Genomic DNA, 16,571 nt, shown 5'->3' on the forward strand with positions numbered 1-16,571 from the left:
TTTTTTTCATATTCTCGGGTACAAAAGTGGAGGGTGGGTATATTAGCGCGTGGGTTGATTACGCGACAAATACGATATCGTTTTTTCGCGTCGTAAGTGCCGTCACAAGCCGATTTCTGTATATCGAATTATCAATACAGTGAAAGCTCGTTAATTCGAACCTCGATAATTCGAATTTTCGGATAATTCGAACTACACTATTTGGTCCGGCCAAGCTCCATAGAGATCTGTGTATAAAAAATCCCGTTAATTCGAACGCGAGTCGGTTCCGCTACGGATAATTCGAACTACGCGCCGCCGCTTCTGGGCGACTTGGCGCACATCATGCGGAAAAAAAAAAAGTAAAGAAACACCTCCGCGATCGGTAGGCATAATTAGAGGCTGCGCACGTCCAAAACGGGGACAGAATAAGGAACCAGGTAAAACCATGGAACAGTGCGTAAAACTTAAATGGCGCCATGACCGGCGTGGCGGCCGGTGGCGTTGAAGGGAGGGGACGCGGCCGCGGCAAGGTCAGTCACGGCCGGTCTCGAGGGAGAGAGCGCGCGCTCTTTCTTACGGCCGTCTCAATCGCCGCGTGAACAATGGGAACTTTTCTCCTTGAGACACGCTCTCCGCCGCCGCAAGGGGCGCGACCTGCTCACTGTTCGCTCCGCATCTGCTTCAGTGGCGGCGGGTGGCAATTGCCTGGTTTCGCGCTGTCGCCCGCTGGTTTCGTGGTGAGAGCAGCCCCTAAATGAAAGATTACAGAAGGTAGACGCTGCAGCGGCATCCTGTCAGCGTGCTACACACGTGAATGGAGTCTTTATATTAAAAAACACTGTCGCTCAGCAAACGCTCGACAAGCATATGACATGCGGCATGGTGTCTACTTTTGTTCATTTTAATCTGAATTTTTGCCCAAGCCTGTACAAGAAGATGAATAAAAAAAGTGAATGAGCAGTGATCACATCGAAGCTTCTTCAAGGCAAACATAACAGCAACAATGGCAAAACCGTCTTTCAGAGCTAGATGAGAAACCATCGAGGTAACACCGAAGATGAAAATAATTTTATAAAAATGTAATGTAAGTTGCACAATGCTTACATGGCATAAAGTGTTAGTAGTATAACGTCAGAGTAAACGATTTTAAGTTTTGTTTTCAATTTTTCCATAATTTATAGACCAGCAAATGTTTTATGTTGTATTATAAACATTATTTTAATTTTGCAAATAAACGTTGGTTTAATGAAATGTTTACATGATATCATGATTATTTCACGAAAAAAAACAGGAAATCTATTTCAAGCACTAATTCCTAGCAATATTTTCTTTCTTTTTCTAGTATGTTTTTGAACTAATAGTTCCTTGTAACTATCTGTGCAGTAATGCCTGCCTTAGAGAGCAATCGCTGCCCCATTATTTTGGTAGAATGCGTTGCTTATTACACATTCGGCACTGTTACTCAAGGGACACTCCTCAATAATGGATATAAAAGTTTTTCTCTGTGCTATTTATTCAGAGGTGACTATAGGAGTTGTATGTCGCGCTGTATTGCGCGCCCAGGCACCTAGTGTCGACACGGACGAAATCATTTCAGCTCTGCCGCAATCAGTAACCGAGGGACTGAAAGAATTGTGATGGTATCTCCTGTCATCCCATTACCCACTGTCACGTATTCTGGTTTAGCTCACGTCGATGCATGGGTACGTTGTGAAGTTAATCAGTGACTTCGGGTGTGACGCTTGTGCTATCCTTCTTGAAACCAGCGAAAGAAGCAGCCCCATGTACACTATTCTGCGAGGACAAGATTCTAGCGGACTGCATTATCAAAAACCGGAGTTTGTAGCTCTCTTGGACAAGGTTGTGTCTTTTTTTGAAAAAGCTGTCGTGCACCTACCACACACAAATGTCCTTGAAGTCCTTCAAATCTTAATCCAGCCAGCACAATTGAGAACTCACCTTTGCTGAGTTGCCCGGAAGGCATTGACAATAGCCAAGGTCCGCTTCTTTAATATGTGAGAAATTTCTCAGACGCCTTCTTGTCAATTATGCTAAGAAGGTGACAGACAGGAACGAAAGGCCAGATCGATCTTATGCGCACAAACCGTCCAGAAAGATTTTGAGACTTTAATTTTCTAGCCGCATGTACCGTTTTGATGAATGAGTGCAATGTGTTAACTTTGAAGGACATTTCTTTTATTGCTTGCTGCTCTTTTCAATTATGCATATCTGTTTATGCCCATTTCCTTGATTAAATGTTTTTTTTTATCACTGGTATTAAACTGACTACGACTGTCTACGTGTGCGTCAGTTGCGAGACTACGTATACATCTGCTGTCTTTCAACCTACTGATTTGTTTTAAACGAAGCTAGAACAGCCCACTTCACTAGACAACTGAAATTTTAACTGTATGCGTAAAGTTTTGTTCCTTACTCTGAATCTGAGACGTGCTATGAATTTTCGTCAGTGCCTCTTTTGCTCTAAACGAAAACGGCAGCGGTTGACAGAATACTTGGAATATCCACCGAACAGTTTGCCATGCATAGCGTCAGGTCGCACTACACCTGCTTGCAGCTTTCAAAGGCACACTGCATAAAATGGTACATATAGTTTTGTGAAAAATTTAGGGCCAAAAAGTGTTGATGTAAGTGCACCCGAAACTTCATTCGACCGTGCGCGACAGCACTGACGAAGGCGCGCGCGCTCTCGCGCGCGCGCATTATTGACTATTTTATTGCTCATACACGATAAATCAGACGCTGATTACGGCTTCTCCTATAAGCCATAAGGGGTGAAATATCAGGACCTGCCGGTTGCAACCGATGCGGGCGGAGCGAAGAGCGAGCGCGCGTTTCCCTTGCGCGTGAACGGCTGTAGCGGAGGAGCAGCAGTGGGGCGGTGGCGACCCCACCGAGGCACGGCGGGCGGTGGAAACAGACCCCATTGGAGAGGCCGTAAGAAGAGAGAAACGCGCTCTCCCTCGAGACCGGCCGTGGGTCAGTGCATGGCCGCGCGGCGGCGGCTGCCTGCTCCCTCTTCTGCGCAACCTCCGTAGCTCGCAACTAAATACTCGTTAATTCCAACCCTGTTAATTTGGAAATAGGGATAAGTACTGTCGGCGCGGTCCCAGCCAATGCCCATAAAAGGCTATGATTTCGGACTGGCACTATGGGTTAAATTTTTTTGCGATAGCCATCCATCCTTCCACCCATCAGCCGTCAACGGAAGCACGCGAGTCTGCCGCGTTCATGACGCCGGCTTTTAGCACCGTTCGCTCCGATGATTGGAGTGGCAGTAGACGGCGCCGCCCGCCCAAGTCGCTCATAGCATGATAAAGCGAACGGAGGCTGGCACAACCGGATAAGCGCTGGCACTTTGCCAAGTTCGCTTTCCTCCCCCTTGCCGGAGCTAAAGTCAAAAGATAAACACGCCGTTATCGCCGCGTAGCATCTTGGCGCACTGCCAAGAAATGTGTTGTGGACCGTGAAGGCGCGAAACAGAGGGACGCGCTAACGACTGATGCCTTTACTATTATTTTTCCTTTTTCAGATTCGTAGGCACAAATCGGGGCTGGGTGGGTTCATTATGCGAGCGAGTTTGTTACGAGACTAAATACGGTACATTTACCGTAGTACAAACGGTTTTGGTCAGTTTTTTCGAGGCCATTCGATAATTCGAACTTTTTTCCCGGTCCCGTGAAGTTCGAATTAACGAGCTTTTACTGTATATCGAACTATTTCGCAATCCCCTCCGAGTTCGATATATCCGGGTTCGACTGTAATTGCGCCCACCTCAAAAGGATCCTTGCGCAAGGCACAGAGCACCACGCAGGTCTGAAGATTCTACGGCATTTATGAATCGCCTGTGATTTTTGAATTTTGGCATAATATTGCGACGGGGAGAAATATATTTACACAAGAGGATACAAGGTATCCACAGTGAGAGGCAGCGAAAGAGCAAGCAATGAGGGCCCAGCGTTCGATGCACTTCTTTTTCTTCACCTTCCACGCATGAGCATGCCACTTCTTTTCATCGTTCTCCACCTGTAACAATATTGTATCTAGTCATTTTTTGTCTTGACATTGCAAGTTAGCTGTAAGAGACACACAATGAATGATTCAGAATCAGTTTGCTATGCATGGAGTTCCTGATGCGCTGTGGCATGGGGTAGCACACAGACGTTTTTCGCAATTCACCTTCACCATAACGCGGATCACACAAAAAGACGATAAAGTTCAATGAGCAAGCAAAGTATTTCAATTAATTTTTAGTGAAATGGGAAAATTCGGAAGGACATGGAGAACTGCTTCATTAACAGACAGTGTTTGTGGGCTACAATGGTTTATTTGAGGGATTCGACAGAGCACATTGCTTTCATTCCTGTGCACACAGTTTCTTCCATGCCGTCCTGGCTATGCGTGCCAGCATGAATTGTGAGCAGCAGATCGAACGCGCCACAAAAGACCCAGTTCAGGACATCTGGCTGCCACCATTTGAGATAGGCACACGCATCCAGTCACCAATAGTTTTACTTTTTTTTTGGCATTTGAAACCTTGCTTTGCCACTGGAGTGCCACACTCATGCTTTCCACCGATCGCATCTGGCACAGCAGTTTCTCATGCAGCAGCGGCTGTCGCCCGCTTGAGTGAAGTGGGCGTTCGAAGGTCCGAACGCAGGACTCTAAATTCCTGCATCTAGGCTGTCTCTCATTGTATATATCTTTCATCTTCTTTTGTAAATATTTTTCTCCGCATTATAATATTATGGCAAAATGCAAAATTCGTAGGCGATTCATAAAAATCTTAGAATCTGCGGGCCTGCGTGGTGCTCTGTGCCTTGCGCAAGGGCCTTATAGACCAGTTGCAAAACCTACAAGTCAGCTTTCCTGTGTGGCAGAAATTCCTGCACAATGGCGGCATAGACTTACTTTGGGGTAATAGTTGGGTACAGTGCTGACACATCGCCTGGCGGGTAGAGTAATTCCCATACCCCTCGCCCATTCGTCGCAGCATTCCGTGCAGGCACATTGTCGCCCCTCTATTACCCTATCCAGTTAAGGTCCCCTATACTAAATCTTCTTTCCTCACCCCCAAAAGACGAAGATCATGGCGTCTTGCCCTATCAAGCCCTGGAGCATCAATGGACAAGAAGTGGAAGCTGTGACAGATTTTCTGTTCTTGGGCGCCAAGATTACCTCGGAAGGAGACTGCAGCCATGAAATTAGGAGACGCCTGCTTCTGGGAAAGAGAGCAATGGTTAGCCTTGACCGCCTAGTAAAGAGCAGAGACATTAGTCTACCAACCAAGATCCGTATAACCCGTGCTATGGTCTTTCCAGTTGTGATGTATGGATGCGAGAGTTGGACTGTGAAAAAGGCTGACCGCCGAAGAATTGACGCGTTTGAATTGTGGTGCTGGCGAAGACTCTTAAGAGTTCCATGGACTGCCAGAAGATCAAATCAGTCGATATTGTCGACCATAAACCCTGACTGCTCATTGGAGGGTCAAATTCTAAAGTTAAAGCTCAGCTACTTTGGTCATCTGATGAGAAGAGAGGAGTCGCTGGAGAAAGATTTGATGTTGGGAAAGGTTGAGGGTCGCCGGAGAAGGGGTAGGCAGCGAACGCGATGGTTAGATGGCATTCTCGAGGCATTGCAGATGAAGCTATGTGATGTTAAGAAGATAGTGAGAGACCGGAAAGCGTGGCGTGACATGGTCCATAGGGTCACGAAGAGTCGGACACGACTGAACGCCTGAACTGAACTGAACTGATAGTGACAGTGCTCCCCCCTTTATTCCCGCGTTAAGAAAGCCCGAGAACCTGTTCTCTCACAATGCCCTGTGCTACGGGAACTGCATCCGAAGCAGCGTAGACTGTAATAGATGCATACACTGCACCTACCTATTATCCCTAAGTCAGGTTCTGCCTCCATTGTGCATGAATTCCTTCCTCACAGGGAAGCTGACTAGTAGGTTTTGCAACTGGTCTATTGAGGTGGCTGTAATTACTTCCGCAACAAAATATGTAACATGTTTTTAATGATTTCAAAAGTTGAAGTTGAGGAGAATAGGTGGACAAAGTTTAAAGACTATCAAAAATGGTTTTTATTTCTTATTGTCCTCAGAAATTTTCATTGTTTGCCGTTTTCTTGAAGTTAACACGATCTTATCTCTGTATTGAATCATTCAAGTATGCTGAAAACATAGCGTGGCATTATTGCTGCTCTACCATAAACCTTTTTTGAGATAAAGGCCTGCAGACTAGGTAAAGTTTCGTTTCCTGGGACGATTTTGGGAAATTTTAAAAAAGTATCTAAACTACCCAGAAAAGCGAAAATTAACTGAATAAAAATGAAAACATGCATATATTTAGTCAGACAATTTTCAGCTGCGTAACATTAATGTATTTTATGTAATTCATAACCAAAGTTGGCCAAAACAGCAAAGAATATAAGAGCGGCACTCCACCTTATTAATTCCTTGTGCCTCGTAAAAATTTTTGGCAGCAAAACCAATTGCAGATGTATTCGTTCCAGTCATCAGCCAACAATATTTAAAATTTTAAAATAAATATAAAAGGTTGACTGACCATGTTTTGTTCGATCTTACGTGGAAACACCTAAATCCTCAGCGGCAGCGCGGCTCAAACACTAAGCGGGCGCAGAAGAGCTGCGCTCTATAAAAAGTCATGCGGCCTGAACGGGTTGAAAGTTTTTATTGTGATTCAAGCGACCAATATATTTGTATTGTTATAAGCTTGTTTTACACTGAAGTAAAGCTTGCCTTTCATGAATGTCTCAAGATAAGATTACCATGACATCTGAAACATAAGAATTCTTTCAGGACTTACACTTCCAGTGTGCCTGCAGCTAGCAGTAGTACTTACTTTCTTTTGGTTTGAAACTTGTGGAGGAATAAAGGATAGATTTGGCTCTGTGTGAAATTATGTTTCAGTAAAATTACTTGCTTATATGAACTTGACAGTTGGAGGATTGTCAAGTATTTTCTGGGATGTAGAAGGGCAAAAAAAAAACAACATATAATTAGTAAAGCAAAAGTTTGTAAAAGCTTTGTGCCTTAGCAGACAGCATTAAGCCACTGTAATGGTGATTTGAGTATTAGGAATGGTCAGAAAAATAGGAGTAATCACATTGACTACAAATGAAAAGCACTAACTGAGTGGCTCCAGTATTTTTTTCCACTTTGAACCTTCAGAGAAATGCGCCTAGTTGGACATTGTGCTTGTAGCACATAGTATTGGTTTTTTCGGGCTGTGCTTGAGCAGCTTCATTATTGCATGTATAACATTTTTTTTTTATCAGCTAAGTTAACGTTAGGATGTTGTGTTGGTAGTTAGGATAAATAGATTAGTTTTCATGCTTAACAGTTTGGAGTAGCAATGCATTTTTGTTATGCACGCGGGATTATTGGCATTAATGGAAGATGACAATTGCGAGTTTGATCGGGTTCTGCAGATAATGTGCCCATATGCAACTACATTTTTGTGTTAATTAGCTTTTTAGGTTGAAAACAGCATTGTCTATAGCAATGCCCTGAGCTTACTCACGGCTGTACACTCATAAATGTAGTCAAACCCTTAGTAGTAGACATTGTACTCTGTCTAGTAACAGTCACTACAACACGACTAATGGTAACGTTCTGCAGAGGACTGCACTATTCAGGTAGAAATAAGTAGTTATGGGAGAGCTGTTGAAAGTGATACTTTCACAGTGATACAATTAAGAAAGTAAACATAGTGCATAGAGAATGTGTTGGCTAGTACATGGCAGTTTGAAGGGTAAATGGCAAGCCGAAGAAGTAAACAAAAAATTATTTCTTGTGGAAGTCATTAAGAACAACCCTGTCATGGCTATTCAGTGGTTAAGGTGCTCGACTGCTGCTGATCTCAAGGATGCAGGTTTGATCCCGCCCGTAGTGGTTGTTTCGATGGAGGGGAAACGCAGGGTATTCATGTACTGTGCAGTGTCAGTGGACATTAAAGGACCCTGGGTGCTTGCTCATACTTGATGTCACTTTTAAGCCATACGAACCAAACCAAACCAAGAACATCTTTCTTGAAGTACTTTTGTTCTGTTTGTACACTTGATGCACATATCTTATATACCCCTATCTCATGGCGTTCCTAGAAGGCCTTTCTAGCAAAAGTGTCTTGTTTCACCAAGGTCACGAAACCTGATGGGAGAAGTGACACAGCTGCATTTTGTATCTCAAAGGTGCAAGAGTCATTGAACATGAGCACCCTATCACTCATTAGAGGGAAAAAGTTAGTTGAGCTTAGAAATTTTTTATCTTACTTTCTCTATAAAAAAAAAAATCACAGATTGTTTTTATCATTAGCAGTAGCAGGTTTCACTTATCACCCTGACCACAGTAGACAGTTGGTGCTGCTACTACATTTTTACTGCCTTGAGATCTGAGCGTAAAATACAAGTGCTCATCCCCCCAAAAAAAACTGTACTGACTTTTTTTATAATTTATAAATAGGAGTTGGATTTTTGGCTTTATATTTTTTTAATTTTTGGCAGACATTTTTTAATGTTGTTTTTTTTTTTTTTTTTGCAAAATCAAGTTGTTTTTTCGTGGCTGACAAGTGAGCTGCAGATTTCTTTTTGTGATTTAATGTGGCAGATTCTTTGTGGTCAGAATTCACTTAAAGCTCAGCACCCATGACTTGTTATATTGTAATAATGAAGTTCCTGGGGCCGAAATGTTTATTTTTAGGTATGCTATGTTTTAAAATGCCAGTGCACACTGGTTTGCTAAATGTGTCAACAGCTGATGGGGAGGTCTTGACTTGTGTCTTCAAAAATTATAATTTTTTTCTGGGTGCCTTTATATTTGCTTCATTAGGAGTACAGTTGGCAGAAATGATTTTAAATGCCATAGCATTGAGGGGGGAATTCCATGAAAGCGAAACTGTCCGGCATCAACATCTGTGTGAAGCCTCCACTTGTCAACTGTAGCAGGTGCTGTTTAGGGAGATTTTCCTCCCTCCAAAAGAGGGAGAGGATTGACAAGGAATGACTCATCAAAATTAAATGATAGGAATGTAATGTAATAGGAATATAACAAATGTGCATTCAGAACTGGAAGAGAGTTAGAGCTCAAATAGAACCAGAATTAATAGCAGATTGGTAAGTCAAAGAAAAATGCTGTCGGATTTTCTTCACGTCAAGCCAATTGATCATCCCTAAATTCTTTTTTTTGTGATGAAAAAAGAAAAGGTCTTATGCAAACAGGGTCACCTTATGTTGAACGAATTGCATAATTGCTGAAATGTCTGGAGGCTTCATTGAACCCATTTGAAATTATCAACTCTGTAAAGAAGATTAAGATTCTTTTCAGTGACATTGGTATGCGACATGTCTGTACTCAACCTGCCCTACCTTGGACTGTTTTTGCTGCTGTTCTCGTTGTCTCAGTTCTTTTCAGTAAACCCCCATCTTACGTTTGGTGGAGGTGCTAGGTGCAATGTGGGTCCTAGAACTCTGTAGCCACACCAACCCTATACCTATGATTCCGGAGGACATTCACCATCAAGCTGTAAAGTAGGCCTGGCTGTCGTGTGCCAGCTCCCTTCACCAGCAGGACCTGGCTATCTTCAGCAGGACTGATGAGCATGATGTGGAAGATTAGATCACATCTTACAAACAGATGAGCCTCCACAACAAATGGGATGATAAGACAAAACTCAATAATGTAATTTGTTATCTCAGCAGTGTGACTAACCTGTGATATTGGAACCACAAAACAGACATCTGAGCTTGGTGCAACTTCTGGATTGTCAGCTTGTGCAAATGTGTCAACTTCCACATGCCAGAAGGTGGCTAAGTCAAATGCATCATGAGGATTGTCAACAATGACTCCTTTCAGATTCTGTTAGCATGTGACTTGTGCACTGTTGCTGAAGTCTTTACACTCTGCCAGATCTTCAAGGAGCTGTGCAAGCAGAGGTTTCTGACTTGTCAGCACCTATGCAGGTTGAGTCGCTTGCCAATGTGATGCCTGCAGCTGACCGCTGCTCTCTGTTGCAGCAAATCAAAGACCTTCTTTGCAAAGAAATGGTTTATCAGCTTTCCCTTCTTGCCTACCTAGCCCTCAAGAGCCATTACTACATTTGGCTCTGGCGCTTTGACATGCAAATAAAGAGCAGGGTGCTGTGGTTCTTCCACCCATCCATCAGCCATCACCTGTTGCTGCTTCCCTGATTTACATCAACATAATTGGAAGACCTTGGCCGCCTACCTACATTTCACCTCCACTGCCTGTTTGAGCATTGGCGCCTTGCCTTCAACCGGCTCCAAGAGCGAGCAGTTTTTAGTGCACAACTGGTAGCCGCTCTATTTGTTACACTTGTGGATTTCGTGGTCATGTGGCACACTATTGCCGTCATTGTCTCCAAGTCTTAGAACCATGTGCCCAAGCTCCTGGGTACTGACCTTCAGTAAGTCCATACACCGTGCCTGTTGAGCTACTGTCAAGTCATAGTTTCTCCTCAGACCATTCAGCCATCCCCCACTGCCATTCACCTTCGCTGCAACACTGCTTCATCTCTCTTATGCGACATCACTGCAGTGCTTCTCAAAAGGAAAGCTAGGTGTAAATGTTCCTGAGGCAAGAACTACGCCCCCATTGAACTTTCAAAGGCTTGAATTATGGCCCTGCTGATTTTGATCAAGTTTTGGTCAAGGATTTCTGTTATGGTGCTTGTCAACACCGGTGCTGTGGTCTTTGTAATGGGTGGAAACATTGTTGCTCTTTAAAGAAAGTCAAGGTGCCAATTGCTGGACTCTTGCTGCGCATGACCGGTACTGAGCACATCAAGCCATTAGCAGCATGTACTACTCGAGTTGCAATACAAGACTTCCTGTATACAATTTAGTTCCTCTTGCTGCTGTCTTGTTTACATGCTATTATCTTAGGTTGGTATTTCCTCTCGTGTTATGCCACGGTAATCAGTTCGGTTCTCTGCTCTGGCTAATGCCTTGCTGGATGCTGCTCCTTCGATTTTCTTTGTGAAAGTTCTCATCGCTGAAGACACTAACCTTCCTTTATGCCGTTCCATCCTTGTACGCTTCTCTTGTAGCTCTCTCAAAGATGGCACTGGCCTCTTCACATTGTTACTCTATTTTTCGACCTTTGAGTTGATGTATATTTGAAAGCTGCTTGGAATATAAAAAATTGGCCTGGCCATTTTTTTTAAATAGTGAAAAAGCAAATCAGTAAACTAATTTAATAAAATTAACCAAATTTTTGTGGACAGGTTAACTACAGCAATATGTATGTAGTATTGAATGTGGTATTGCCATTTTTGGGACCTGCCTGAAACGCAATCAATATTTCTAATCGTGCGCATTTTTTATCTATGCAAAGGAAAAGTGTGCGGTTTTGACTTTTCTTCTCCATAGTTCAGCTTTTGCTGCTAGTGTTTTTTTGGGGGTTTAAAAAGTCTCAATGTATTGCATTCTTTCAGGTCAATCCTTACAGGGCTTTTTCCACCAACATCTGGCTATGCAACAATTTATGGACATGACATTCGCACAGAAATGGACCTTATTCGTCAAAGCATGGGCATGTGTCCTCAACACAATGTGCTGTTTGATGAGTAAGTTGATAGTGCTATGTCTTTTGAAGTGTGCTAGTGCTATGTTAATATCTTTCAGTGGTTAACAGAGGCTCCTTTACATGTATTCTCATGTAATTGCACTAAGCTCTCCAATGCACCATCTCCTAAAGCATGTTAAAAATTGTTAATTGTTATCATGTTGCTAGGATAAGAGAAAAGGTGATAAAATGACATAATTTCTGCAGTAATTTTTTTGGTCATTTCTTTTCAGGTTGACTGTAGAGGAGCACTTGTGGTTTTATGCTCGTCTGAAGCACACTCCCGACAGTAATATCAAGGATGAGACAGAAAAGCAAGTGGCACTAATCTACTTTGAGCTTTTATTGCTTTCATTATATATATATGTGCATAATGGACTTAAAAATTTTTGCTCTGTATACTTCATATTATGAGTGCCGCGAATGAAACTGGAGTATTTTGTTTAAACAACATTTGTTTAAAGTACGGAATAATTCTGAAGATGCTGAAAAAAAATTTGTCATCGTAAGTTAGTGCTCACTAGTCACCATTTACAGTGTTAGCAAAGCTGTCGAATTTGTTAACAAAGGGATTGCATTGCAATATTATTATTAGCATATTTTCATGAGGTAAACATAATTTGAAGAGCGACATGTGCAAAAGCAAGTGCTTTTAGTTTTTAGTGTGCTTTGTTCAGCTCAAGGTGCTTTGTTGTGTGCTTTGCTCAGCTCATATCTTGTTCAGCTCAAGGGGCTGTATCAATCCTTTACAATGCTGTCTAGCAGGTATTATAAAGTTTGTAGTGCATATAGATAAAGCTCATTCAGCATTGACATAAAATTGTGCTAGCGTCAAGAAATTCCTATATAGCTTACCTGTCTGACCCACATTCTGTTGTTGCTCGTAAGCTTAAAGGCCTGCTAAAATAAAATATCACCGAGGCTAAATTGGCTGTTCTTATGCAGAACTAGTAAAGAAAGTACCTGTGGCTAATCTGGTTGGCTGTAAGGCTTGTAGATTTTGACAGAAAGCACCTAAAATTCACCACGGAAGGTGATTCATCTAGTTGCGGGCTGTACTCTTGCTTGGCAAGGCTGGTGTGACTTGTATTTGTTGATCTCCTTTGCTTGCTCACTCCAGGCCTTCTTGCTCTTTAAAAGACACTGTATGCCCCCTTTTTTGGAATTTGCAGTGTAAATTACCTGTTGTGTTTTTGTTTCTGTTCCAGTTGTTTCTGCATGAAACATTGCGTACAAATTGCATGTGCATTACATAGATTACAGGTCTCTATCGTTGCACATGCTGTTCAGTAAGGACCTTTCAAAGCAAATTTAATGGTGTTATCTTTGTGCACATATCTAGCACATCTGCACTTTATGTACACTGTGTCTATAAAGGAATTTACATGTGTCTTCATTAGCAGTGCAGCACTCTGCATCCTAATCATGACAGTTTATTAAATTTTTAAAGAATGTTGATGGAAGAGATAGTAGTGCTCACCCATCAAGGACTAGATCGTGGCTTCATCACTTCCCTTACTCTGTCCATCTAACCAGTACTGTTGCTTTATACTGACCTTTCTTGTAATTTGTTTTGTGGCTAATGAGGCATAACATAAAACTTCATAGCCTTTTAATCTGCATTGCCATACAAAGAATAAAGGTACAAATGATGTGGAGTAGAACCGCATGAATATGCAAATGTATGGTTTTGCAATGTTTATATTGTTACTTAGCAACTCCGGAGGTTTACTGACATTCGAATATTCTAATAAAAATTTTACTGTAGATTCTCCTGGAGACTCCGTCCTGACGCATTCTACAAAATTTGGGTTCCGTACGATAATCCGTTCGCGCGCAATACGACTTCAAAATATGCTGTTTTCATGGCTTAAGTTGAGATGATTTCTGCCGGCAACACTGAGTTTCTGACGTCACAAACAGTATACCAGCGTTACTGTCCACTTCCCGCATGATTATGAAATTGTGAGGCTTATATTGAACTACCTCAGACATTTTATGCAATGCTTCATGATTTCCATACGTTATTTTCACCATCTAACGCACATACGAGCGTTTTTCCAATACTGAGTGTGACGTCACCATTTCGTCAAGTGGGACATCGTTTCTGGCCGTGAAAGCAGTTTCAGTTTCGATTTGCTGTTTTTCCTTTTTAAAAATACTTCTAATTGGAATTTCGAAAAACATTTTTTTGTGTTGGAGTCAGGACGTGCCGAGGAATGTAATTCAACCAAAAACACAAAATGATGGAAAAACCACCGGAGTTGACCTTTAAAGATATGCATGCTTGTTGCAGTTTTTTTTGCTTTTAAATATGTGATGCCAGTTAGCACTACCTGTGCAGGATTATCCAAGACCTGGGCTTACCACTGAAGCGCTTCAGCAAAGTGGATTGTCTCTCAGGTGGTATGAAGCGCAAGCTGTCTGTGGCTATAGCATTTGTTGGTGGCTCTCGTGTTGTAATCCTGGATGAGCCAACAGCAGGAGTGGACCCCTACTCTCGGCGTGCCATATGGGACCTTATCCTCAAATACAAGAAAGGTAGGAAAGGGTTCTTGTAACTGAGGTGTGCTTTTTAATGTTTGAAATAATCTACTAAGCCAAGCCTAAAGTTAAAAGCTTCATATTTTTAGCTCACTTTTTCGTAGTGTTTTTGCTTAAAAAGTGAAGTTTAACAAGGTGATGATGACATTTGAGGATGCTGTTTCTTATATGCTAAAAGAAACTGAACATTGCATTTTGGGTGGACAATTTTTTTTGCACATTGAAAAGCTTGCCGTCTAGAGTGATAAATTCCTTAAAGGGACTGGGAAACGCTATTCACTATAAGCAGAAAACGCAGCTGAACAAATGGTATTCCTTCAGTTCTGTGACTGCAGTGCTAAAATTTTTAAGCTAGCTTCATTAGTGCTGTTGATATCGCCGATTGAAAATGATACTCTTCTTCTCCCCATCAACTCAGCACACGCCAGCACACAAGACAAAAATAAAGAAAACAGGTCGCAACGACACCCCCACTGCACCCCATCCCACCGTGCACTTTAGAGCGCTCAGTGAGAGAGTGCACTCAAGTGGCATCTGTGGGAAGAGAGTGGCTATAAACATGCAATGAGGTGTCGCCCTAATCGGTTTGCAAGTGGTCACCAGGGGCATCTTTTAAAATAAGAAAGAATTATTTGTAAATGATAGGGCCCACACCGAGCTTTCAAATTTGATTCAAATAGTCACAAAGACCACCTGTACGCATTTGCTGCATTTCAATATTACCATAAATATTGTTTTAGGGTTCCTTTAAATGCATTTGTTAGATACGCTGTAAAAATATTTTACCAAGAATTTTTCTGTCAGTGCATTCACCTGTTTTTTTGCAGGTCGATGCTATGAGCCATAACCACGATGACAATTAGATGTCAGCAAAAATGGTGTACCGAAAACTAATAAATCTCACCTGCCAGACAGTAATTAAATATTTTGAGTGTAGAGTAGTCTCCATTTTAGTTTCCACACTCAAGGCTGTTAGGGCACAAGAATGCCTGCCTCGTTGATGAAGTTTTAGTGGATGGTGATCACTGCTTCAAGAAATTCAAAACACTGTGGTGCCATCTGGTGACAAATGCTAAAAGCACATCATATTCCATGCAGAATGAGCGCTGCTTCTTACTGAAGGGCACACTGGAGAGAACACAAAGTATTATAAAGCATTTTCTCGAGATGTGGTCACTTGGTGTACCACACTGACAGCAACAGCGTTTTGCCACAAGAGGTAACTCCAGTTTGTTTTGTGCAATTTTATGCTCTAAGTTAAAATCGTATATCCTCGTTTCTTGGACATTGGAGTTCTGGGTTTATACACTATGAGGTAAAACCTTTTCATTACTACCATAAACTCATAAACTCATGACAGGTTTTGGTCAATGTTTTGTCCTTTTATGGTATGTAAAATTTTAACGTCCTGATGCTACAATATCATAGTAAAAGGCATTGGCATTTTTGTGAGATCTTCATTTGTATTTTTTGCCTGGTTATTTGATTAGCCAAACTGCACTGCTGTTGCAATCAATTGTTAACAGCAGCAAAGGTCATGAAATTCAGATAGGTTGTAAATGTTATGGATGCAAACAGTTGTGAGATTTCTGATTTGCACTCGTTTTATTTTCTTGCAAAAAGCTTATTTAGGCATATCTAGTGTAGTAACGTGAGATGGAGTGCCATCCTTTATTTTTGAAGTGCTGTACTACCCTGAAATTAACGTAGGGCTCTCAGGACTGAAATATACCGGGTTTCCAAGGGTTAAAAAATAGACATTCGAGGTAGGCCAGAGAAACCACTTGTGTACAGCTACCCTCCATCTGGTGCACCAGAGGCAGTTTTTATTTTGCAGTTAACTAATTAGTAATTAAAATAATTTTTCTTATGCACTAAGTATTGCCTTTAGACAATGCATGTTATTTGCAAAGTTGGAGAGCACCTTCTGAAACCACCATTCCATTTATTTCCGATAAAGAAAGCCTCACATGTTATCATTTTTCCAAGCTGTAAAGAAAGCCCGGAAAATACAAAAAATATCACGTGACTAATGCATTCGTGCACCACAATTGTGGTGCTCTCAATCGAGGTTTGAGTGACTGAAATTAGCTGTGGCTGTGACTCGACAGCCCAATCCCAGTAGTAGGCTAATCTGTTGGCGATGGTTGCAGCCAGTGTGGTGAGCCCGCTGCGACTTGCACCATCACGTGCGCCGACTGCCTGAAGTGGACGGAGAAACCATCGCAGACATATCGGCCTGCCACTGCAACAGGGTCGTGGAGCCAAGGCCGCAGCTGATTTCGTTCACTGAAACCTAGGTTGAGAGCAGCACAATTGTGGCTCACGAATGCGCTAGTAACATGATATTTTTGGTATTTTGCAGGCTTTCTTTAGAGCTTGGAAAAATGATACACCTAAGGCTTTCTTTATTGGAAAT

The 16,571-nt window shown here is 42.1% G+C and overlaps 1 protein-coding gene across 1 annotated transcript in view; it reads left to right on the top strand.

Annotated features, from left to right (window-relative positions):
* Positions 1-16,571, top strand: part of LOC146204704 (ATP-binding cassette sub-family A member 2-like) — a 170,913-nt gene that overhangs the window by 74,412 nt on the left and 79,930 nt on the right. Inside the window, exons 24-26 of the mRNA XM_084589421.1 lie at positions 11,478-11,609; positions 11,842-11,922; positions 13,953-14,149. Of these exons, the coding sequence (XP_084445547.1) occupies positions 11,478-11,609; positions 11,842-11,922; positions 13,953-14,149 (410 nt within the window). The remainder of the gene's footprint in view (positions 1-11,477; positions 11,610-11,841; positions 11,923-13,952; positions 14,150-16,571) is intronic.

The sequence above is a fragment of the Amblyomma maculatum genome, chromosome 1 (assembly GCF_055883805.1).
Source record: "Amblyomma maculatum isolate TAMU_Amacu chromosome 1, ASM5588380v1, whole genome shotgun sequence".
In the NCBI taxonomy this organism is placed as follows: Eukaryota; Metazoa; Arthropoda; class Arachnida; order Ixodida; family Ixodidae; genus Amblyomma; species Amblyomma maculatum.